We start from the raw sequence: 24,564 nt of genomic DNA, 5'->3' as shown, positions 1-24,564 counted from the left end.
CACCACTAGCCATTGCACCTTTCTGCATCTGCATTAAACAACTGTAGGCCTTAACTCTTATGACACTCCAGATATCTTTGTTCATCTGTCCTCTTCATGGACATTTACCAGATAACTGGACTTTCTCAGGAGTCTGGGGCGGTGTTTGTGTAATGCAGAATCATGCTGAAATCACTGAGCAAGATGGTAATTCATCTGTGTGTGTGTAGCCATGGCAAAGGAGCTGCCCCCCACCCAGCTGCTGAATACATTAATCTAATGAGATGTCTGCAGTCTGTGTGCTATGCAGCAGGGTAATTCAAGTATCCTACAGACACTATAGAGAAAAGCAGGAGGAAATGCACATGGAGAAGCTCCTATAGCCAAATACGGACTTGGACAGCTTAATAATAAAACATTATCTAGGAGGTAAGGGTAAAGAACAAGGACTCTAGGGCTTAATGAAAAAGAAATGTGATGTAATAAGAGCCTTTGTTTAGTAATTTTGCATTTTGGAAATTTACAGCTAATTCATACAATCGTGTCTTCTTCTCTTCCTGTGTTAAATATCCTACGTGTCCACTTTGTAACTATACTCGTTTGATTATTGCCTAAATAAAATAACAGATGTTTATAAAAGGACCTGAAACCTGTATTATTTTTTTTTGAAAGCATGCTGTCTCTGTTAAAAAAATGGAAGAAAAAAAAAAGAATTTTGAACATTGTCTTTTGTCTTTTCTTCAAAGAGTGTTCAGTGAGTATTCTTGCTAAAACTAGCAAAAAATAAAAAAATAGTAATCTGACTCTGTCTATATACATATAGATATACAGTATCTATCTATCTATCTATCTATCTCTATCTATCTATCTATCTAGATGTATATAATGTATATAATAATGTAATGATATATAATCTCTTTTGTTCACACAGTAGGCAGTTCATGATTTGCACCTAAGGTGGAAACACAGAGAGCCTGAAATTAATACACTTGAATGCTGAGTCTTCATAAGAGAAATCATACAGTATATGCCACATCATACTGTATATTTGGTATCAAAATATGCATCTGGTTTTCTCTTATGAAAAGACTATATATTTATAGTCACACATTCATCTATGTTTATGTATATAGTATATTATACAGTATATGTCAATGCAATATGCATAAATAACAGTAATGATGCAACTTCTAAACTGACCTCCCTAACTTATATTTAAATTTGTTCAGATGAATTAATTTGATTCATTAAGACAAATTCCTTTAATGTCAGTAATGAAAGATCAATAAATTAATGAAATACTCAGATTAACTTGGGGTAAGACAGCTAATGAAATTAAGAATAGTCAAATTGTTGGTCAAAATGCTGCACTGTATTAAAACCATTCAGTGATCAAGCACATGGTTTAATCAATGTATTAAAAATGCTTTTTGTGTCCACACATAATGGCCTGTAATTTGGTATCAAAATCCACTGCCAATTCCAGCTAAGAAAATAATGAGCATTTGTGTGCAGTCAGTACTTTTTATTCTTTTGAACAGGGTGTGGATCTATCTGCCTCTCTGTAACCATTTAAGTCACCAGTCACCAGTGGGTCATGCGGTTTAGCCATCCCCATTATGGCTACTCTGTGATTCTGCCTTATTAATTCATCCTCTCAATCCGTATCCTCCTGTGGGTATTTCTCATGCCATGAGTTATCCAGCAACACATTTCCCAGTGCTCTAAGTGAGCAGGTCACTGCTCTAGAGCTTTCTCTGTGTAATGGTTAGGAAAGCAACTTCTCATAAATAATGTTACATACATGAGGAAAAATACTGACTATAATTACTGAATATGTAGTCATCATATTGTAAGGATTTTTTACAAATCTTATTTAGAATTTAGGACAGTGAGTGTTTTTTTTAGGACAGTGAGTATTTTATTTCAGTTTTTTTTTTTTTTTTTTTAAATATGTAGACTGCAAAGGATTACAATTAATCAGGAATATTCAGGATAATGTTTTCTATTTGATTATAAGTTTCTTAATTATTTTAATTTAATTTAGTAAACTACCTTTTAGTTTTACCTCAGGTGGCATGGTTAATATGATGACATGATCATGCAAGACTTGAAGCTGCAGCATCTGTGACCTAGACTAAAGGTTTAATCAAAATCTGATGAATATTTCCGTTGCTGGCATGATTTGGACCCACTTTTCCTCTTAGGGTGAAGCTTCTCTGCAAATCAGCGCAAAGTTATTCTGACTGATCACCTTTATGCTGTAATGAAACATTTCTATCCTGATGGGACTGGTCTATATCAGGATGAAATGTCCCCATCCACACGGACTCACTGAATGGTTTGATGAGTATGAAGATGATGTAAATCATATGTTATGGCCTTCACAGTCACCAGATTTTAACCCAGTTGAACACGTTTGTGAGATTTAGGACCGATGTGTCAGACAGTGATCTCCATCATCATTAAAACACCAACTAAGGAAATATATTTTGGAAGAATGGTGCTCATCACTCCAGTACAGTTCCAGATATATAGATTTAGAGTCCACTCACTTGCAAAGTAACAGATATTGTAAGTGCATGTCATGTTAGCAATTAAAAAGTAGTGTGTTTGAGTAACATAATAAAAAAAAAGTGCACTACTTTTTTTTCAGATTCACTATTACATCAGCATAGAGTAATTGTAGATCTAGTAAAAACTGATCATAGTAAATAATGCACCCAGAACACAGGAAACAGGACATTTTGGACTGGATTCTTCCACCTTCAGCTGTGACAGCAAATTAGCTAAATTCACTTGGCAACCATTTTGAACATCACCTAGATTCACCTCCTACAGCCTCAGAAGCACTTCCTGTTTCTCTGGAAACCTTGTGCAATATGCTTAATTTTTACTATATTGCTGAAGCTCATTTCGGTTACTAATTACTCTATTTGTTATATTATGCACAATATGTCGAACCTTGAGGTTGATGGGCTACAAGAGCAGAAGACCACATCGTGTTCCAATCCTGTCAGCCAAGAACAGGAATCTGAGGCTACAGTGGATTCAGACTCACCAAAACCGGACAGTTGAAGATTGGATAAAGACCAAGTAATGTTTCTCCAATCTTCAACTGTTCGATGTTGTGCATTCTGAGATGTTCTTCTGCTCACTATGGTTGTAAAGAGTAGTTATTTGAGTTACAATAGCCTTCCTGGCAGCTAGAGCCGTTCTGGTCATCCTCCCATGACCTCAGCAATCAACGAGATGCTTCCTCCAAGTGAACTGCTAGAGCTAGAACTCTAGAGACTGGTGTGTATGAAAATACCAGGAGATCAGGAGTTTCTGAAATACTCAACCCAGCCCATGGTCAAAGTCACTGAAATGACATTTTTCGCTATGTGAACATTGACTGTAGCTCTAGATATGTATATGCATGATTTTATATATTGTGCTGATGCCACATGATTGGCTGATTGAATAATTGTATGAAGAAGCAGAGGTACAGGTGTTCCTATTCAAATAGATGTATAAACTCACCATCCACTTTAATAGGAACACCTGTACAACTACACATTCCACAGTTAAAGTCACAGAGATCACATTTCCCCCCATTCTTTTGTTTGATGTGAACCATAACTGAAGCTCTTGACCTGTATCTGCATGATTTTATGAATTGTGCTGCTGCCACATGATTGGCTGATTAGATGACTGCATAAATGAGCAGGTGTACAGGTGTTCCTATTCAAGTAGATGGTGAGTGTATGTACATATGAATATACTGGGTGTATATTATATGTATATTATAGTGTATATTGTATCTATATATGTGAACGTTTATTTTCTACATCAGAAAATAAACATTCACGAATCATCAGTGCATCATCGGCTATCCTATTTCAAATTAATCATTTAATTTAAAAATCATTTAAGAAAATTAAAGCATTCTCATATATTACTGCTTATGCATAACATGCACAAGCACTATTGTAGTTGACGTCACTACTGTAGCCATTAATAGGCCTATAAGTGTATGTACATTCTACTGTTGCAACAGTTTATTAATTAATCATATATTAGACAGTCAGTAGCACTGTTTTGATGTCAGAGATTAGGATCCCATGCAAGTGCTGTCTGTCCCATGACCCACCATCTGCCTCCTGCGCAAAGCACACCTCACACCTCATACCTCAGCACTGCCTGCATGGCCACATAACGGTTAATGTGATGTTTGCATGGAGTCCTGAGAGAAGGGAACGTTCAGTTTGCGCAAACTCGGAGAACACGCCGAGGCTCGCTGGCGCAGCGCAGTATCCGCTCATTTCGTGATGCTCGGTGCGTGGCGCGTGCGTGGCGTCGCGTAGCCCAGCGCAGTGTGTGCGTTTGTGTGTGTGTGTGTGGTGTGTGTGTGGTGTGTGTTCGGAGAAGACGGATCTGTCGCTTCGAAATTACATCCACACGCATTGGGGAAAGGTTTACTAAAAGAAACCGAATCTAAGGAGTCTGCCTAGGTGCTCAGGCGAAATCTTAAAGGTCCGGGGCGAATCTTTTAGCACCAGTAGCCTGCTCACTTCCACTAAACCCAGTCCCAGTTTACTGGAAGGTAAGACGCGCTTGTCTGTGTACGAGATGTGCACGAAAATGGATCTGACTGCAGCTGATTTGTGTGGAGTGTGTGATGAGATGATCATATAACCAAGGTTTAGCCTGCATATCCATCCCTTCCTAAGACGCAGTAAATGAATGAATGAGTGGATGGGTGTGTGAATGAGTGAGAATTTTCACATGTAGGTTGTGATTGCGCTGCGTGGCCTGTTTTCCGCACACCGCATACGTGTTTAGGATGTGATCTGCTGTGATGCTGCTTTTGAAAATCAGTTAAGGCTGAAGAAGAGCACACATCACACACACGGTCCAAATAGCCTCGGTGGGTACTGGTTGCTCTGCATGTGCCTTGTACATGTACGTCGTGTTTCTGTGTTAAACCCAAGCGGTGCCTCAGAAAGGCAGTCTCCAACAAAAAAAAAAAAAAAAAAAAAAAAAAAAAACCTGACAGCATCCTAATAATTCGTGCTGCTCCTCCAGCGCAGTGGCATCCACAGATAAACGTGACTGCGTATTTTTCCTGCGGGATCTGTCACAGCTCTGAGCACTTTCACCATTTCAAAATGGAAGATGTGATATATGATGTTCATTTGGACATGCCTGCATTGGATCGAGGTGTTCTCCTACATGACATCTGCGTAATCTGTACTCAGGGGTTTGGAGGAATTATAGGCAATAATCTGTTACGCTTTAACGTCAGACGCATGAACGCAAAGTGTGTGCTTGTTTTAAAATCACTCTTTAATGCTCACTCTTTTCTTTGCATGGCTTTAATTAACCGAGTGTGTGTGTATGTGTGTGTGTGAGTGTGTGTGTGTGGTGTTGGATTGAATATATTGCTGTGTCTCCTAATGGTTTCCATTCTCAAGGTCATTCACCAAGCGACTGGAGCTTGAAGGAGCTCTCAGCAGTCTTACATAACAGCCTGGAGGTTTAGTTACTGGTGCAGCCTGATTAATACAACCATTTCTGTTTAGCGTTAATTAGGCATTTTTAATCACTAAAGCTTTTCCTGCTATTGCTCTGCGTGCGCAATGCTACAGCGCTCCACTTGTTACATAATATTGCGCGCAGGTTAAGCAGCAAACAGCAAACGAGCCAAATGAAATGGTGAGGGGGCTGTAGACAGGCCCATGTGTGCGTTTAGATAGATATATTTTAATATATGTTTGGTGCTACTGAGTACACTGTGCCTATCTATGTGTATTAAAAATAATTACAGAGTGGAGTGTAGCACAATAGTTTGAATTGTTTCTAATAAAAATAATAAAGCCCATTATCTTGGATGTTTAGGTATATATTTTTTGATATATGTTTGCTGGGAATGAAGCTCTCTCTCTCCAAACTTTCAATATCTTGAATATTAAATATTCAAGGTTCTGCACTATTTCTAGGTCCCTATTTACATGTATGCAAATTTGTGATACTGACCATGTTAACTGCTTTGTACAAAAGGTCAGATTTCCCTTATGCCTAATCTCTGATCTGATCTAACAGGGATCATAAGGTTTTACCCAAACTTGTGGAGTGCATGGCCTCCCGAGTGCTCACTATCATTAAAGCAAAATGGGGACATACCAAATACTAAGAAACTCAGAAATTCATGTAAATATTTCAAAGATTCTACTTTTCACTCTAGTTGTCAGTAATGTAATTTGTAATGAACATTGTTGTATTAAATTGGAAAAGAATGCAAAATGGAAGCCTTTTCATTTTCACTATTGGTCTCTGACTTTTGGACCCCACTATATATGTGTTTTTATATATATATATGTGTATATATATATATATATATATATATATATATATATATATATATATATATATACATACACATATATACAAAAATAAATGAATGAAGCTACTAGACACATTATAATCATTGTGGCGATATAATCTGATGGTTCTTCCATGTTTCTTTGTATGGTTAATGGTTCTAGATTTCAAAAAAATTTTCTACTTACTTTAAGACTGTAGTATGTCAGAATCAGAATCGCCTTTATTGCCAAGTACTTGGGTTTATACGAACAATGAATTTGTCTTGCTTAGTAATAACAGTAAAATACAAGAAATAAAAATAATATTAATAAGGTAAACATTGTAACGTAAGATAAGAAAGTAAAAAAGAAAAGAGAAGGTTATGAAATGAGAAGCATACATATAAAGAAACTATAAATCTATGAAAACTATGAGCGTAAATATAAAAATCTAAAAATTTAGGAAGATAAAAATCGAGACATTAACTGTGCATTAGTGCAGGATGTGCAAAAGTGGGCCAGTGCAAATGCTCACAGTTTGTCATTCAATTGTCTGAAGCTTTTATATAAAGTGACTTACAGTTGAGACAGTTTGCATTTGAGCAGTTAATGTTAAGGGTCTTGCTCAAGGACCTGACCATGGCAGCTTGGTGGTGCTGAGGGTTTGAACTCACAACCTTCCAATCAGTAACTGAGAACCACTGAGCCACCATTTACCCATGTGACAGTATGTGAGTATGTGATAGACAATCTGTAAATTTCTAATGTGCGTGCGTAATGTAATGTGTTAATAATGTAATGTCTGAAACATAAATTGAGCATAATCTCATCTGTTACTGATTAATTATGTAATGTGCATCTGGTCAGTAGGCCCATTCAAGATTACTATAACACTACAGAAAGCCAATCAGAGACTTAACTGCATTTTGTTTGTGTACCACTAATTTGTCATCACCACATCTTATAACAGAGTTCTTAAATTAATTCATAAATGATGAATAAATTATTTAGTACTATATTTTCCCCCTTTTGAAACTCTTAAAGGGCTCTTGTAAGCATCCAGTTTGGGTATGAGTTAAAGAGTCCTTCACAGCCCTTTTTATAAAGCGCACTGTTGTTTGGTCCCAAAAAAACCCACTCATCTTGCTTCGACCTGTTTTAAGAGCTTTCCATTAGTGACTGTAGGATATCATTCCCACAAGACTATTTATTATAATTCATGATCAATTATGAATGTGTCTAAACATATTACTCTTTTCTACAAAGATCATGGGGAAACAGAACAGTAAGCTAACCCCTGAGGTGATGGAGGACCTGGTGAAGAACACAGAATTTAATGAACACGAGCTCAAGCAGTGGTACAAAGGCTTCCTGAAAGATTGTCCCAGCGGTAAACTAAATCTGGATGAATTCCAGCAATTATATGTTAAGGTGAGTAAATTTGAATGGTGTTTCATTAAATTGCCAAATATCTTACATAATAGGCTTGTCTATCAATTGCCATAATGTAAGCCGACATAATTAAATAGTTGCACGCTTCACTCAGCGAGAAACCAACCGAGGTTCAGCTGTAAAAACTAGAACAATTTTTCACCTGAATTATGTTGTTGTTCTTTCGGCTGCTCCCGTTAGGGGTCGCCACAGCAGATCATTGGTCTGTATATATTTGATTTGGCACACTTTTTACACTGGATGCCCTTCCTGACGCAATCCTCCCCAGTTTGATCGGGGAGCGGCCAGCACTGGGAGTGCACTGCCGTGTGCAGTCGCAGTGGCTGGGTTGGCTCCCTGGCCAGGAGCTGCTGCAGTGAGAGTGCCAAGGCCTAACCACTAGTCCTCCAGGGACCCTTTATAATTCACCTGAATTATACACTTTATTACACTCACCTGGATGTGCAAATAGAACAGTTTATCATACTGTCTTTTTTTTTTTAATGTGAGTTAGACATGAGAACTGCTTCTGAAAGGATTACTCCTGCATTGCTATTTTTGAAGCATTTCAAGTTTACTTTTACAGAAACTGGATTTACGTTTCCAATGTTAAAATAATTGTCCTGGTTGGACTGTGCAATCGACTTTCTCTCTGTGATGTTCAGTAATACCCGAGTAAATCAACTGTTATTCAATGAACCTGCTGTTTTCCACATTCAAACCCAAAAGCCATAAATTAGATGTCCAGTAAACCACCTAATTATTGCATTTGATGCTCATCAAGATGATTTGTCTATGTGCATACCTCACTGTGGGTGTATCTGGAATGTTCCCTGTATTTAACACAGCAGTAGTCTACTTTTCTATATTCTATATTGTACTGCTTTGTTACTGATATTTTCCTCTACCAGAGAATGGCAAAATGTTAGCACTAGATTGAAACAAAGCTGTTATGCTGTGATACTGATACATATTGAATACGTAGTGGAGCAAATCATTACCTTAGGAAATGCACCTTAGTGAATGTTAAAATGGATATAATTGAGCTTGTTTCTTGCAGTTCTTCCCTTATGGTGATGCATCAAAGTTTGCACAGCATGCCTTCAGAACCTTTGATAAGAATGGGGATGGTACGATTGACTTCAGAGAGTTCATTTGTGCCCTGTCCATCACATCACGAGGAAGCTTTGAGCAGAAGCTAAACTGGGCCTTCAACATGTATGATCTAGATGGAGATGGCAAAATCACTCGAGTGGAGATGCTGGAAATTATAGAGGTATGCAGACATTCTCCCACTGTTCATTTACATTTACAGCATTTAGCAGACAACCTTATCCATAGTGACAGAAGACGCCCTTATCCAGAAGACTTACGGAAGTTTTTAAACCACTTTGATGAAATTTTGATTTCCATACTCCATTATAGCTCTGGAAGAAAATCTTCCGACCTAAGCTAGAATCGATTGAACATGTGACTTGGGGGCATATGACACTCCCTTGTTTCTTCTTTATCTAGGATTTTCATCAACATCATGGATATACAAGTTAGAAGTCATGATGCTTTGAACCACTTTAGGGCAAAGTATGTTTTTGAACAGTTTCAGAACTGATTCTTATCAGACAGGCGTGTTTTCAATTGCAGTAACATGATATTACTTTGTTTTGAGAGCCTGTTGTTGGCAGACATACAGATCAAAGACATGTAAATGCAACAGAAACAGGATTTTGTTAAAAAAAATACGAAAAAGAGAGTTAATTTAAAAAAAAAAGACAAAGAAGTGTCACAAAAGGATGAGAATGTTAAACAAATACAACTGGCCTTCTAAGCCAGGGATATATACTGTATGAGGCTTCAATTATGTTTATTCATTTAGAAGATGCTTTGAAGGCAGAATCTAATTTCAAATACATAGCTGTAAAAGGATGTTATGCCCAACCTTGATCTTGAGTACTTTATATGAAATACAAACTTTAGATGAAATATTGCTTGTGTGTGATCAGTCTTTCCTAATCCAGCTTTTTGTGTTCAGACTAGAGCTATAAACATGGTTGTTCAGCAACCGTCAATATGGTTCAGTATCAGGGTATTTTCATACAGAAAATGTAAAAAAAAAAAAAAAAAAAAAAAGTCTATCTTGAATCTATCTCATAGTACCTGTTTACTAATGGCACAAATGCTATTAGCAGCAGATACATCACGATGCATTGGAGCTCACTGGATGGTTCGTAAGATTCAGTAATTTATTCTGATATGCACAGAAGAACAAGCAGTTACACTCTACAAGAAAATTCTTTACTCTGCATTCCTTCTGGTCACCAGCAAAACTATACAGATATTATAAATTAGTTAGAAATGGATGTCGTCAGGGGTAAAGAGTGGGAATCTCACTTGATTTAAATTAAACAGAGAAGACTGTTCATAAAGTTGAAGTCTAAAAGGTGCCAAAATAAACTGAAATTAAAGCTGGCGCTGGCTCTGGTTCAGGCATGGCTTAAGTCAAAGAGGGGCGCCTATTGTTTCATACAAGCATTATACAAGCATTTTGGAGAATAAGGATTACTTACCAGATTTACAGCAATAAATTAAGGGGAGAGCAAAGTGAAAGGTTACAGTTTGGATAGCCATAAAGGGATTAAGGATATAATGTGTGTTCCCTTTCTTTAAAGGCTATTTACAAAATGGTTGGCACTGTGATCATGATGAAGATGAATGAGGACGGCCTGACACCAGAGCAGAGGGTGGATAGAATCTTTAGCAAGATGGATAAGAACAACGATGACCAAATCACTCTCGATGAGTTTAAGGAAGCAGCGAAGAGTGACCCGTCTATTGTACTGCTTTTGCAGTGTGACATGCAAAAGTGAGGGTATGCGAGCCAGCATGCTCTGGACTGAATATGTTGTAATGTTTTATTCGTGTTCAGCCAATTTCCACAAGATTACAATGAAGTATATTTGGACTATTCAGATGAACCTGCTTCTTGTGGTTGAAAATCTAGTATGCATGAGAATGTCAAATGCTACGAGTTATAAATCTTACTTTAATTTCAAATTTGCAACAATGTGCAGTGTGCAAAATAAATGAGCCATTTTCATTCTTCCATCGTTAGTCAGTGAAGTGCTCCACAGTAGGCATCACATTTCTAGCTACAATGCTTACAGATCATATTTACCACAATAGCTACTGTATTTCCTACGGTGGTTCAGGCAGTAAAAACAAAATGTCACACTAAATGTTTCAAGTTCTATCAAAATGGTATGATCTTAAAAATCAAGGAGGGTAGAGGGGTTAAATTAGCCTCCCAAATGTGCTTGTACCAGATTATAAATGTAAGTTATTTGCATGCATGTACTAAGTGTAAAGTTAATCTTTATCTCTTCTTTTGGCAACCTTGACAAATAATATAAGGAGGCCTTATAAATGATAACATTAACAATACTAATGATGTGCGAGATTTACATGTGTGATTCATCAGCCCATTAGATATCTTCTCTTGGATGCATGTTTCTCCCAAAAAACCTACAGTGTGTATTTGTATAAGCTATCTGTAAGGGCAACGATATATTGTGCATCTTGTCTTGGACCAATTTAGCTTTTATGTGTGAAGACTCTAGTAGCTGTAAACTGATATACACCGAGTTGACATTTTATCAGCTACACCTTTCTAGTGCCTAATAAACTGGCAACTCAGTATATATTGTTTTTACCATACACACCAAGTTGGCAGTGTACTAGATACTATTTAGATGTATCCATTAAACCAACAACTCGGCGTCTAAAACAGATAAGTAAAACTGGAATATAAATGACAACTGCCCAACCACATTATATACATCGCTTTTTATTTACACATTAATCATATCAACGTGTGCGTGAATGAATGCGAGTGATTCATTTTGAGAAGTCAGTTGTCCCGTGTAAGTTCTTTCTATGGAGGACTGTATTAATGCTTGTCCTCCCCATAATAAAGAAGCAATCAACAACAAATGTGCTTGGTACAGAAATTCACTCTAAATGGTGTTTTTATTGAACTTTTTTTTGGTAAAATATTTCTACACTGTTGACATTTAAATTAACACTGTTTATACAGTAATATAATGCATCTTAAAGGAAAGTTTTAGTTTATTTAGAGTTTTACAAATGATTTGAGCCACAACTTAATTTAATCACCTGAAACCAACATATTGTTACTCATATACCCTAAATAAATGACAACTACAACGTATCGTGCTTAGAAGAATGTGCTTTTTCTGTAAACAAGGGTATAAAGAACCTGGATCGAAACACTCCTTATGGTGCATGCCATAACAAATATTGAATGGTCTTATCTCACACCAAAAAGGGTTCCCCTACCACATCAACTTTCAGAACCCTAAAATTGGGAATGTATTATCCCACTGATATTGTAGATCTTTCCAATTTTTGTTTGCACAACTGGAAGATGTGGTGTTGCTGTTTTCTTGCTTTCCAAAAAAAAAAAAAAAAAAAAAAAAGAAAGCATCAAGCCAATGCATGTCCTATAAGGCTCAGGATGCTACGCAGTTTTATCTCCCGAGCTCCTTGTAGAAAATAATGATAATGTTTGTAAATCCCAAAATTACAGGTGTATATCTTTTCCATGTAAATAGCTGTATCTAACATGAAAATGAATGATCAAATTTAAATTTGATTGTGCAGTATGTTGTTTGTGTTTTATTTGTGGCATGTCTTAAACACACTATGTAATGGTTGCGCTGACAACATTGTGATTCCAATCAATAAACTGTCTATGGGCTGTTTTCACAACATACAGTGTTTGCTTAAGTTGTGCATTTATAAAAACACATTACAGTTGCAAAAAGGGGACACTACTCTTGACCAAAGTGGCCTGTGACTAACTTTTCTCTCTCTTTTTTTTTTTTTAACATCAGGGAGCATGGAAACACACAAGATGTGAACATGAAATTGGTTAAATTATGCTTTCTGACATTTAGCATTTTTGTAAAACAGCTTTTATTAAAATAGCTTTTAACATAGCTTTTCTGTAAAACAGCTGAAGCATATTAAAACTAATAAATAAACTAAATGCATAAACATCTAAAATATAAAAAAGAAATATACAAGTATACCCTTCATTCTCAACAAAGCTTAGTGCAGTCCCTCCTCCGCCTCCGTTTCTCTCTCTGGATCTTGCAGTTGATGGATTTTAATATGAGAACTCTGCGGCAGGTGGCTGTACAAAAATAGGATATTTTAATTTTATGAATTTTAGTATTACTTGACAACACTGAGGTGCCTGTAGTTCTCTACCTGGTGGTCAGAGGTGTGATAAAAATGAACTGTCGCAGATGCTGGCGCTCAGAGAGCTCAAGAAGCAGGTCCAGGGAGATTCGTCGGTTATGCATGTCCTGCATAGAAATAATGATCATAAAGCAACAGGAAGCAAATATTTAGAAAAAACAAAGCTATGAGCAGCAATTCCAAGCACTAGTTTTCAACTATCCCCAAATGTTCAAGTGCTGCCATGGCACCTCCAAAGGTAGGACACACTTTTACCATGACGCACTAAATACAAGTTTAGTCACGATCAAAGCTTTCTTGAGTTACTGTAGTTATTTTACTGTAGTTATACTTGACTATCTGTAGAATTTAGAGAAAGATACTGAATGCTTTTACTCCAGGTTCTCACACAAATATATGAATGTATGATTATACTGTATAGTGGTAGTCATTCAGCCTTGGGAAGTTTTATCTTTTGACACCAATACTTTCCCCTTTTCTAATTAAGAAAATTACATTTTATCTGATCAAATTTACACGTATAAATGATTGCCTATGGTGGCCAACTCAGATTAAATGAAATGGGAGTCCTTAGAATCAGAATCACTAGGGACTGTGTTCACCTTTATAGTGTCAAGAGAATCCATGAAAGCAATAATGTGTTACATCTCAGGATAAGCACCTTGCACCAATTTTGTGAGGATTAGACAAAACACTTAGGATTAGTTAGCAAAATATGGTTCATGTAACGTATTTACTTTTGTGGTGCCAAATTATCCAAAAGTCGTCATGAATTTATCCAAGGAAGCAGAGGGGAAAAATTTGCTTATAGGCCTCACAGTTCAGCAGCTATGAACCAAAATGAAAACCAGAGCCGCCATTCAGTCGATCAGCTAATTTTGTTTGCCAGAGTAGTAGGTGAGATTACCTGACCACCAAAATTTCTGTATGATCTCCTGTTTGGTCTGCATAATTCATTTTAGTTGGAGAAAATAGTAAGAAGAAAAGGGAAACACATTTGTACTTTGTGCTTGGACCCATAAAACAGATATATAAACACAATCAATCAATGCCATTAAACCAAGCATCATGCACACAGGTCACTTTAAAGTACAATAAACAATAAAATATGACTTACCATGTACACATCAAACTCATCCAAGCATCTAAAGGGGGATTCTGTGATCTCCCACAGGGACAGAATGAAGCAAACTGTGGAGAAGGAGCGCTCACCTCCAGACAGAGAGCGCATGTCATTCACGTTGTCATTCTCCCGACCTGGTGGTTTCACCTTTAGAAGACACAAGTCAAATGAAAAGAAAACATCTGGTCATACATAGCATGATATAGTAGCAATTTGCCTCAGCGTGCTTCTGATTTCTGCAGCAACGTTAAACAGTCTTACATAAACTTCTTACTTCTCCTAGGATAAATAATTTTTAAGACAATTAATACATATTTGTATTCCAGCTGAAGTATATACATTTACTATCTGAATTTGTCTGTGGTAATGACATTTAAACATCCTTACACTGAGATCAGGCTTGACAATTCATATGTTGTACAGAGTTATTTGATTCCTGTCCTAGAGAGCCACAGCACTGCGAGGGTCTCCTAATTAGCAAACCCTCAGCTGAACTAGGTGATAAAAGTGCACTTTGGCATGTGAGTGTGCTGTGCAGACACACTGTCGTTGCCTCTCTTGGCATTATTCTATGAGGACTCCATATTGCACATATAGTTTTGATGCTTTTCTTTAATGTGGTTATAGCAGCAGGGGGGGATGGCTGAGCGTCAGCTGAGGACGGAGTGGAGGCAGGTTGAACCAGCGGGTAACGTGTGATGATTCTCACCTGTGTGTTATTACAGCTAGCCTATTTATGTGTTTTTGTCCTTTCATTGAGGCTGTGTGAGCCAAAGAGAGACAGAGCTGACAGAGCCGACACAAACATAACACATTTGCCTCTATATTGGCCTCTTCAGGGTTTTAGCCAGTCAGTGACATGCTAATCATGGTTTTGAGTCTTGATATTTATCTGTTTAGGTATTTAAAGAACTGAATTAACCCAGTTGGAATTATCATGCTTACTAATTCTGGCAATCATCATCTTGGAAGAATGTAGAAAGAACGAAGTTCCAGTTCGGAATTGAATGGTTACATATTAAAAACAAAGCAGAACATACTGAAATGGAAAGAGTTTCATTGTTGTGATCAAACATCATGGATCCGCAGCAGTGCAGTTTGATGAGGAAATTGTTGAAGTATAACTTGCATCTCACCGAGAGGGATCTGTCAAAACAGCACATCAACACATTTTGTACATTTTATATATATTCAGTGGTTGACACCTAGACAAATTAATGCATTTCACGACAAACCCTTTTTAGGAACTGAAATGCCTATATTATTTAATTAGAACTATAAACATACTTTACCACATTGGTATTTTATGGTAATATTTAACACTTCATGTAAGTGTTCCCAATCGCACAGTAAAGCTCACACTACCTTCTCAGTGTTTTGTATCGAGCCTGCCTGTCAGTCATGATGTTGTCCAGACGATCAATAAATTTCTTCAGATCTCTCAGCTGACTGGATTTGTTTTTATAATTACTATGAGCCTCGGCATACTCCCTGGTGAGTAATAAAAGCCGGATCACGGTTATTTCTATTAATTAATTTTAAAAAAAATCCATCAAATGATAAAATGTTCAAGTAAAATGTTAGAAATGTGTATACCTGATCACTTGCTCCTGATTGCCATGGGTGCTCTCTTGTGAGGTGATCTTCTGACGCAGACGTGTGATCTCTGTGTCGATGCTCTTGGCACTCCGATCCGGCCGTTGTGGTACAGGGCAGATTTCTTTGGCTTTTGTTTCAATGTCCTAATGAAAAGGAGAGAAAAAGTGATATATTGAAGAACGCTTGTCTTTTGGCTGCTTGTCCGGGAACAAGTTTTTCACAGTGGTAATGCAGTCTGTGTTATCCACACAGAGGAAGTGTTAATATCTTACTGCAACAACTATCCTTTGTCACTGGTACATCCCAGGCAGGCAAACCTGACAGTTTTTCCACCCAAATAACTATGTAAAATCTCAATAGCATATAGTCAAACATTTTTCCATAATTTACTCTATTAAAAAAAAAAAAAAAAAAAAAAAAAAAAAAAAACAGTGTCGATAAAACACACTTACCCTCAACAAATCTAAATCTGAATTATATGGGAAATTGCTACAAATTATTCAGTTTTTGCATGACAGCAAACCATAGAAAAGCAGAAGTTAGTACTGGAGTGCTATTAATAATGTGCACTGTCAATAACCAGCACAGTTATCCTCAATTACTTACAATTAGCACATGGACACTGATCACCACCACTAGGGAATATATTTAGACACCACCACCTAAGAATGCCACCTACACTCCATCAGGCGGCAGATATGGACAAAGATACAGGTACACAACACCTTTATTTATAAAGCTTACAAACAGATCCAAAACACGAGGCAAAACAAGGTAACGACGGGCACAAAACACAGAGCGTATACTTCGCCTAGAAGAAACACGAGGGCTTAAATACAAAGATTAATCAAGGGGCAAACTGAAAACAGGTGAAAGTATTCATAACACACTAGGGAGACTACCAATGACAAGACATAGGTGTGACACATTCCTAGTCTTAATCATTGATATTTAAAATAGTTAATGATTTTCATCTTTCTAAAGGAGTGTTCTATTTGGAACACATGCTGAAAGGAAAACTCTATTACAGGGTTCTACACAGAGCCTTTAAGATTTCCTCCAGACAGACAAACTGAAAAGTTCTTTAATGTTTCTAAAAACATATCATTAAATAAAATGATACAATATATTATCTTTTATTCGATACCTCTTTTTCATTTTCTCTGCAAGTGAGGTTCTCTCTCATGGATTTTATATGATCCTGATGTGTCTTGAGCTTCCCTTCCAAGATCTCGAGGGTCTGTTCGAGTTTATTGCGTTCAGCCTCACCTTTCCCTTGCTCCTCCTGTTCACAGCACAAGCAACTTAAAGTTGATTTTCATGAGATGACTTGCAAGTTTTGCCATAATTCAGTTATTCCCACCAACCTTCAGTTGCTCTGTTTCATCTGAGAGTTGCTCTCTTTTGTTTTTCACATCTTTGTATTTCCGATCAAGGTCTATGATTGCTTTATTATGCTTTTCCAGTTCACCTTTCGCTTCTTTTACATTTTTTCTCTCTAGCTCAATTTTCTGCTCATTTTCTTGACTCTCTTCTTCCTTTAGACATTAGAAAAAATTCGTTAATGAGTTGTTAACCGGTGTTTAGGCAAGTCAACATTGTCACATACAGAATACATACCAGTGAACTGACATCCTCAGTCTGTGACTCCTCAGCATTCTCAAGCTCAATTATTGATGCTTTCACTCTATTAATACTTTCCTGTGCATGAACACAACACAGAATGCATGTAAAAATAAAACTGATGCACTGAAATCCCCACATAACAGCTGTTCAAGAAGCAACACTAGGGAAATGGCGAATTAGATGGGTTAGAGAACTGATGAATCGTAGCATGGTAAAACCTGAACAAAGCTGTTTATTGAAAGGTTGAATATTTGTCAGCAATATCTTATTCACTACTTGGCAACAGGTTTCCAGATCTTTCTGCATATCAATCTACTCAGAGTTATCCTGAAAACCAATATTTCCTCTGAAAATAAAGCTAGACAACTTTATTGCTTAAATGTACAGACGTAGAGTGGCGCTTAAGGAACTTGATCATTGTACCTGATTTCTTTTGCATGCTATTTTGGCACTGCGCAGCTTCTCCTCCATGGACTGAATGTCTTGCCTCACTGAGTTTAAGTGAAGTTGAAACCTGCTGAGCTGTGCCTGATGATTTTCCACCTCTGACTGCACCAGACTGCACATTTGGAAAAGAAAATGCAAACAATGTATTCAGTTGTACCTATACATGGATAATATCCTAACTGTGATATACCAAAAATCAAAACTCTGAAATATAAACATGAATTGCATATTTTTTATAGAATTTCAAAATTAGAACTAAGAATGAGAGTAAGCAACTAACTTCATGTATTATCTTTGTTTGAGTATGCACTGGAAAAATATCTATAAATGCATAAAATATATATTAATCAAACTAATTAACATGTGCTTGCAAGTAGTTTAGCACAAGTAACTGAAAATAAAAGGCAGACCTTGGAAGCTAAAAATAACTACTTATTTATTTCCACCCAAAAGACCAAAGTATCACCTTATAAGTAGAAGAATGTTACTTGCCGAATTTCTGCCTCTGGATCCCCACCGAGGTATTTAACCATGACTTCTTGTTCAGGGGTGTAATAGCGATTGGTATAAACCTGATCACCATCAGCAGTGAAGGCCTCACGACAATTTCTAGGGGGCCTCTGCATTTGCATGACTCTCCTGGCAACAGCATTCTCCTACATTTAACAGTTTATAAACAATCTCAGATTTAACAAATACCATTTTTAAATCTTAAAAGTTATGGAACATTTATAACATTAACTCAAATGTAAAGTTCATTGATTGTGAAACTGAAAGTATTAATCTACTTACTTTGATTACAAGAATACATTCAACGCTCCGCATGTCTATCAAACAATTAGTGATCACAGGATTGTCAATGATGAGAGTGTCCAAAACCGATGGAAACTCTGGATGGTGTACTCCTCTAACAACATAAAAAAATGAGAAGCAGAAAGATACCAATTAGCAATTGCACTTTCAGACAGCATGTGAGAATGACTTATTTGTCCTCATCAGTTGACAGCCGAGGACCTGTAACTACCACTCACTAATGGTGCATGCTATATTTGTGGTCAAAAATGTTTATTCTGCACTGCACGCTGAAATCTAATCCTGGATTTATACAAGAAGAAATCCGAGAAGGGTGTCAGTTTGACACCTTATTTCGACATATGTAATTGTATGAGACAATACAGGATCAGTTGTCCCTATACACCAATAGGTATATTAGAAATTGGTTGTATCTGCCAGATTCACATGCTAAAGATCTCATCACATTCAGAGGAAAATGTCTACTATTGTCCCTTTGGTTTAACCTTTTAAAAAAATCCACACGTTTGAGGGACTCTTTCTTCTTCATCCTTGATGGTAACCAAAACTTAAATGTGATGGAGTGAAATACTTACCGGTTTTGAACATCGTAAACATGGTCTGCGAAAGCACACACCACAATCTGCGGTCTGCTGCCTTTAGGAAAATGCGGAGACATCAGCTCCTGTAGGACCCTTTCATCCTTGTAATTGTCACAACAAAATGTTTTCATGAAACCCCGTAAGCAACTTTCCACAGCCACAGCTAAACTCGGATCCTTAAGTCTGATGCATGCACCTGGAGAAGAAAAAAATTGCAAGAAAATTATTTTGGGCTTTTCCGTTTCAGTGAAAGTTTGAGTATGCTTGTTTCAATACATGAAAAAAAACAAAAAAACAATTGTAATGTACAAATGTTTAATCTATGAAACAAAAGGTCCATCAAATCAATGTTAAAGAAAGTTAAGACCATCCCATGACATCAGTCCAGACTCTTGACAGCTTAGATTTTTGATTCAACCAATTCAGTGAAATTTACAGGACTTCCAATGTCATCGACAAAATTAAAACAAATAAAATAAAATCAAAAATTTGCAACAGCTAATGTTTCATTTAAAATACGAATTTAAGCAACAGCACTTCAACTTTTCCGGTACTGTACTTCAGAAATACAATAATCATGAATTTTATCAGATTGTGAAGAAAGATAAACCATGAAAGAGAAAAACCCTCAGCTATACACAATCCTGTGCCCTATTATAAGTAAGCTTGTCACCTATTGGTCCCACAGGTTTCTTAATGAAGCGTCCTTGAGCATGTGCTTTGTCTATTGACTCCAATAGTTCTGGCATACGATCACCAAATCGTCTCAGTCTGTTGGATCTGCTGGCTGTGAGTTGGTTCTTTCTCTTCAGTTTGGACTCCAGAGAGACCTGGATGTTTTTTTCTTCCATGCTAAAATCAGAAGAAAGCAAAGTGAGATTTTTATTTTTTTTTCTTGTACAGGCTATACTGTACTTGTCATTACATTCTACCCTTTTAAACGTCATCTTAAATGCAAACAATAAAGGCATCAATATAGCTAATTATCTAAATTATTCTTCATACCAGTCGACATCTATCAAACAGCTGGGTTTATTAAAAGTTTTTACCTAAAAGTAAATTGTGATATGGGGCCAGTTTTACCTTAGCTTATCATATTCTTCCCTTCCTTTGAAAAGGGCCTGCTGTTTCTCCTTGATTTCTTGATTAAGGGTTGTAGACTCTGTCTCAAGTTTTTCCAGCTGCTTCTTCAGAGCAGATATTTTCTTCATCTGCTGTGTCTGCTCTGCCTCATGATTCCTTCTCCCATTACTGCCAAAAACATTGGAAAATGCTCATTAATTCATAGCTGGCAAAGAGGAGTGACAAGGTGGGCATTTAGCATATTGTATTAGCATGTTAGATATTAGTATCAAGAGTAAAATACCAACATATTAGTATCATAGTAAGCAACCCTACAGAACCACCACTGACCATATGACATGCTAATGCGTTAGTTCATAACATCCTGAAACAGAGTGCCAATAATACTGGAAAGCACTATATGTTAATATATTTTATCAGTCAGTATTGTCCTTACTGAAAGTAACTCACCTATTATTTATTCTATTAATTCTCTCCCGGAGAAGGCACTGCTCTTTTTCTAATTGTTTTAATTTGTTCTCAGCACGAAAGTACACCACCTAAAAAAACAGGACCATAAAAATCAAATACTAGCCATGCATATGGGTCATGGTTGACTGTGTCAACTAAAAAATATGAATGTTTCAAGAAATTTTTTTTTTTTTTTTTTTAAATTAGGAGAGTGTCTTACTTCCTGGTTCTTCTGATCTTTACTCTTGAGCTTTGACTCTTCTTTCAGTTTTCGACTTTCCTCTGCTAAACATTCATCCTCCTCTTTCACTTTTCCAAGCTTCTGTTGGATATCCTGCAATTTCTTTTCAATAACAGTAACTCTGTTCTAGAAGAGGAAGCACAGACCTTTCAGAGTGTAGGAAAAGCCACATATGCAGCATATATGAGCTTTGCAGATGGCACAAATAACGAAATGCTCTCAATTCAAACATGAGTTATGTTCTTTCTATTTAAATAAATCCCTTAAAAATACAGTGTTCATTTCAAGAATGCAGCAGTGACAGCTGTTCATCACATACCCGACAAAGCTGCAGCTTATGTTCATTACGTTCATCTTTCTGTTCTTTATCAATTTGTTCCTTCAGCTGCTGCACTTCTCTCTCTTTTTCTACCACCTGGTCGAATAAAAATGTTTAATGTCTAATATTTAATGTTATATTGTTCAACATGTACCAAGCAACCAGGAGAGAAAACGTACCAGAGCCCACGCCATCTTTTTCTTTAAATCTTCCAGAGTCTGCCTCATTTTCTCAAGAGTTGATAGACTTTCATACTTTTCTTTCTTTTGTAAAAACAACTGCCTGAGATCTCGCAGACACTAAAATGCACAAAACAACAGGTATTAACCAATTTACAATACTATAGTATGAATTGTCTTAGGAAACACTTGTTTACCTCCTCCTGCCTTTCCACCTGGTCCCGTGTCAGAGCTTTGGTCTGCTTGATGTGAATGTAGTCTCGCTTCATCTGCTCTAGCAGAGTGGCCTTCATGAAAAACTTTAAAAACAAGAGAGACAATAACTCTGTTAACAAAAGACTCAAGTTGGTGATTTAATAAGCCTGACTGCAAAGTACAACAGCTAACTTCAGTAAACTGTGTTTAAGTTTAAACATAGCGCTTTAAATTGTAAATGTGACATAAAAGATCAAATCATTCTCTTAACTTTGCTTTAATTCTTTATAATGAGATCTTTCGCTAAATTATTACCTTGTACTTATCTGCTTCGCTTTTTGAATGGAGAAATTGTTTACTCATTTCCTGATTTAAGATCGAGACTGGATTGTCAACCTGTAATAAATAAAATGACACATTAATATGGCACAAGAAGAATAAATAATTTTAAAAAAGAGATAAAAAAAAAAGTTCTTTGCAGAAATCAAAAACTACCTGTATATTGAAATGGTCCAATATTGCTGTTAACTCTTCCTTCTTAGTAGAAACAATACACCCTGAAAACAAAGAAATACTGAACTTCATTTTTATTTTTAAACAAAAGAGCATATTGGTTAGCAAAAGAACCAACTTGTTTTTTCTTACCGGATTTGTTCTTGATTTTGCATGTCCTGCAACCATCGCTGGTGATCCTTTGCTCAACGGAGATGCAATCCCCATATACATCACCTTTATAAGCATCGCTTCCTCTGTTTCTCAATTTTACTGTAACTTCTGCAGAGCTGGGTATGGAATGATAGAACAGCATAACATAAGACAGGTCTTATTCACCACTGAAAGAACTATGTATTTTATATATATTAAAAAAAAAAAAAAAAAAAAAAAAAAAAGACCCACCTTTCTCCATATTTTACAAAACTCTTCAAAGAGGCTCCTCTGTTGGTTGTAGTTGCTTTACCACCCAGGCCAACAATGAGAGCAGTAAGGATAGCACTCTTCCCACCTAACAGTGACAATAAATAATGGCAAATACCATTATCAGCTTAAACGGTAAACATGTTTATGAGTGGTGTTTTTCCACCACTCTTGAACATACACTATATAACCCCAGAAATGTGTGGACACCTGACCATCACAACCAGATGTGCTTGCTGAACGTCCTGTGGCTGTGGGGATTTGCCCATTCAGCCAGAAGAGCGTAAGTGAGGTTGGGCACTGATGTTAGACAAGAAGACCTGCCACACAGTTTGCAGTCATCCCAGAGGTGTTCAGTGGGGTTGAGGTCAGGGCTGTGTGCAGGTCAACCAAATTCTTCTACTCCAACCTTTGCAAGCCATGTCTTTATGGACCTCGTTTTGTGCAAAGGGGCACTGCCATGCTGTTCATTCCACTGAAGGGAAATCCAAAACTACAACATACAAAGACATTCTAGACAATTGTGTGCATCCAACGTTATGGCAATTGTTTGGGGAAGACCCACACATAGATATGATGGTCAGTTGTCTACATACTTTTGGCCATATAGTGTATCTACCTAGGAATTTGATCAGCTTCAGAACTGTTTATACTGGGAACACTCTGTAAAACATTTTCGCTTATGTTCTTTAAAGTATAATGAATAATCTTGCTTCTTTGCAAGCTGAAAATGAGTGAGAGCATGCTATTTAACCTTCAATTCAACTTGATGTTGGTGTAACATAATAGTATAAACAATAATTCTGATCATCCTTACTTCCATTATTTCCAACAATAAAATTAACATTTGGTCCAAACTGAAAAGGGCCAAGCAGGTGATGACTCATGAAATTCTTCAAAGTGATGCTCTCAATAACACCAATATCCCCAGCGCTCTGAAACAAACAAACAAACAAACAAACAAGATAAAAGTCAGTCCAGTGAAAAGCACAGCTCTATCAGTGTGTGGAGTGACTGGCTCAGCTGACACACCGAGGTAGAGAAATGGTGCTCCTGATAAAAGCTTGGTTCATCGTCTATCTCCTCATCCTCTTGGCCATGTGTCGTGCCCTCTGTCCTGCGGGTTTTTGCAGGCTTTTCAGTATGCTGAACATTACTCTTTCTTTTATTCATCCTATAAATTGGCTGAAAAATTAAAAAAGAAAGTCATCTGTGAGTAAAAGAAAAACTCTTTATGTAGTATGTGCTTTGTATTAGGGCTAGCTAAACTCTCAGCGATAACAAAGTAACATGTCGAGACATGAGCTGAACTTTCCCCAAAATAACCTGGACCCCACCTCGTTAAATATTGTATTCTCTTCCAGCTAAACACAGGTTATTATTCTATATACATATATATTTTCATTTGAAACACACAGAGAGTAAACAAACAAAACTTGTACAAAAACTATGGGCGCCAAATAGCGTTAGAACTGTCATGGCTGCAAGCGAAACACACTGACTTCATTTCCGACGAGTGTGAAACCCTTCATGCTGGATAGCGAAGATACGTATAATATTTACTGTTAAATCGTATTCATTTCTGCAGTTTTTTTTTTTTAATCGACTTACTCCACTTCCCCGCGTCTGGAAGCGAACGTTTCTTCACGCTACTTTACCGCTTCCGGTTTAGAAACGGTTGAGGGCGGTGGGCGTGGCTAATACAGTAAGCATTACGTCACCAGCTCATTTCCTTAGTGTGTTGAGTAGGCTGCTATCCGTTCGTCAAAACGTACTCTTTCACGTTCTCCTGTTTACATGTGTGCATTAGTGATGAAAAACGACACTTTCTGAAGGTATGAAGCCTTCCTCACAAATGTATCGGAAAAAAAAGGTTAACTCCTCGAACTTTTTAACACAGTGAGCGCTAGTGACATCTGGTGGTCAAAATGATGAAGTGCAGCTCCTAGTGGCTAC

The 24,564-nt window shown here is 37.0% G+C and overlaps 2 protein-coding genes across 5 annotated transcripts; one reads left to right on the top strand and one right to left on the bottom strand.

Moving 5' to 3' along the window:
• The first annotated feature begins 4,227 nt into the window (after positions 1-4,227).
• On the top strand, positions 4,228-12,544 carry vsnl1b (visinin-like 1b). Of its 3 annotated transcripts, none has more exons than XM_026933902.3 (4): positions 4,228-4,567; positions 7,593-7,757; positions 8,818-9,033; positions 10,424-12,544. In XM_026933902.3, the coding sequence occupies exons 2-4, from the start codon at positions 7,596-7,598 to the stop codon at positions 10,619-10,621; spliced, it is 576 nt and encodes a 191-aa protein (XP_026789703.1). In that variant the 5' UTR covers positions 4,228-4,567; positions 7,593-7,595; the 3' UTR covers positions 10,622-12,544. The 3 variants fall into 3 exon arrangements, with proteins under 3 accessions (XP_026789703.1, XP_034163932.1, XP_034163933.1); XM_034308041.2 differs by lacking the exon at positions 4,228-4,567 and adding an exon at positions 4,625-4,891; XM_034308042.2 differs by lacking the exon at positions 4,228-4,567 and adding an exon at positions 5,087-5,284.
• Positions 12,228-24,347, bottom strand: smc6 (structural maintenance of chromosomes 6). 2 transcript variants are annotated; one of them, XM_034308040.2, is made up of 27 exons: positions 24,220-24,347; positions 23,641-23,793; positions 23,426-23,543; positions 22,591-22,696; positions 22,339-22,475; positions 22,189-22,250; positions 22,009-22,089; positions 21,696-21,797; positions 21,499-21,618; positions 21,320-21,415; positions 20,980-21,126; positions 20,760-20,848; positions 20,310-20,477; positions 19,900-20,078; positions 19,221-19,422; positions 18,625-18,739; positions 18,325-18,488; positions 17,809-17,944; positions 17,380-17,460; positions 17,127-17,297; positions 16,907-17,044; positions 15,757-15,902; positions 15,526-15,651; positions 15,201-15,306; positions 14,155-14,307; positions 13,047-13,144; positions 12,228-12,969 (listed from the first exon to the last, which is right to left on the bottom strand). In XM_034308040.2, the coding sequence occupies exons 2-27, from the start codon at positions 23,779-23,781 to the stop codon at positions 12,885-12,887; spliced, it is 3,267 nt and encodes a 1,088-aa protein (XP_034163931.2). In that variant the 5' UTR covers positions 23,782-23,793; positions 24,220-24,347; the 3' UTR covers positions 12,228-12,884. The 2 variants fall into 2 exon arrangements, with proteins under 2 accessions (XP_034163931.2, XP_026789701.3); XM_026933900.3 differs by having other exon boundaries at positions 24,111-24,270.
• Positions 24,348-24,564: the final 217 nt, after the last annotated feature.

This window comes from Pangasianodon hypophthalmus, chromosome 10 (genome assembly GCF_027358585.1).
Source record: "Pangasianodon hypophthalmus isolate fPanHyp1 chromosome 10, fPanHyp1.pri, whole genome shotgun sequence".
NCBI lineage: Eukaryota > Metazoa > Chordata > Actinopteri > Siluriformes > Pangasiidae > Pangasianodon > Pangasianodon hypophthalmus.
Note: the sequence above shows the minus strand (reverse complement) of the source record. Positions and strands in the feature narration are given on the sequence as shown.

Excerpts from the sequence above, each read along its gene's own strand:
- vsnl1b (XM_026933902.3), top strand. The coding sequence starts at position 7,596 with ATGGGGAAACAGAACAGTAAGCTAACCCCTGAGGTGATGGAGGACCTG. Across the intron at positions 7,758-8,817 it reads TCCAGCAATTATATGTTAAG|TTCTTCCCTTATGGTGATGC; the intron begins GTGAGTAAATTT and ends TGTTTCTTGCAG. Across the intron at positions 9,034-10,423 it reads AGATGCTGGAAATTATAGAG|GCTATTTACAAAATGGTTGG; the intron begins GTATGCAGACAT and ends CTTTCTTTAAAG.
- smc6 (XM_026933900.3), bottom strand. The coding sequence starts at position 24,140 with ATGAAGGGTTTCACACTCGTCGGAAATGAA. Across the intron at positions 21,416-21,498 it reads AAAAGATGGCGTGGGCTCTG|GTGGTAGAAAAAGAGAGAGA; the intron begins GTACGTTTTCTC and ends TTATTCGACCAG. Across the intron at positions 17,461-17,808 it reads TAGCATGCAAAAGAAATCAG|GAAAGTATTAATAGAGTGAA; the intron begins GTACAATGATCA and ends GTTCATGCACAG.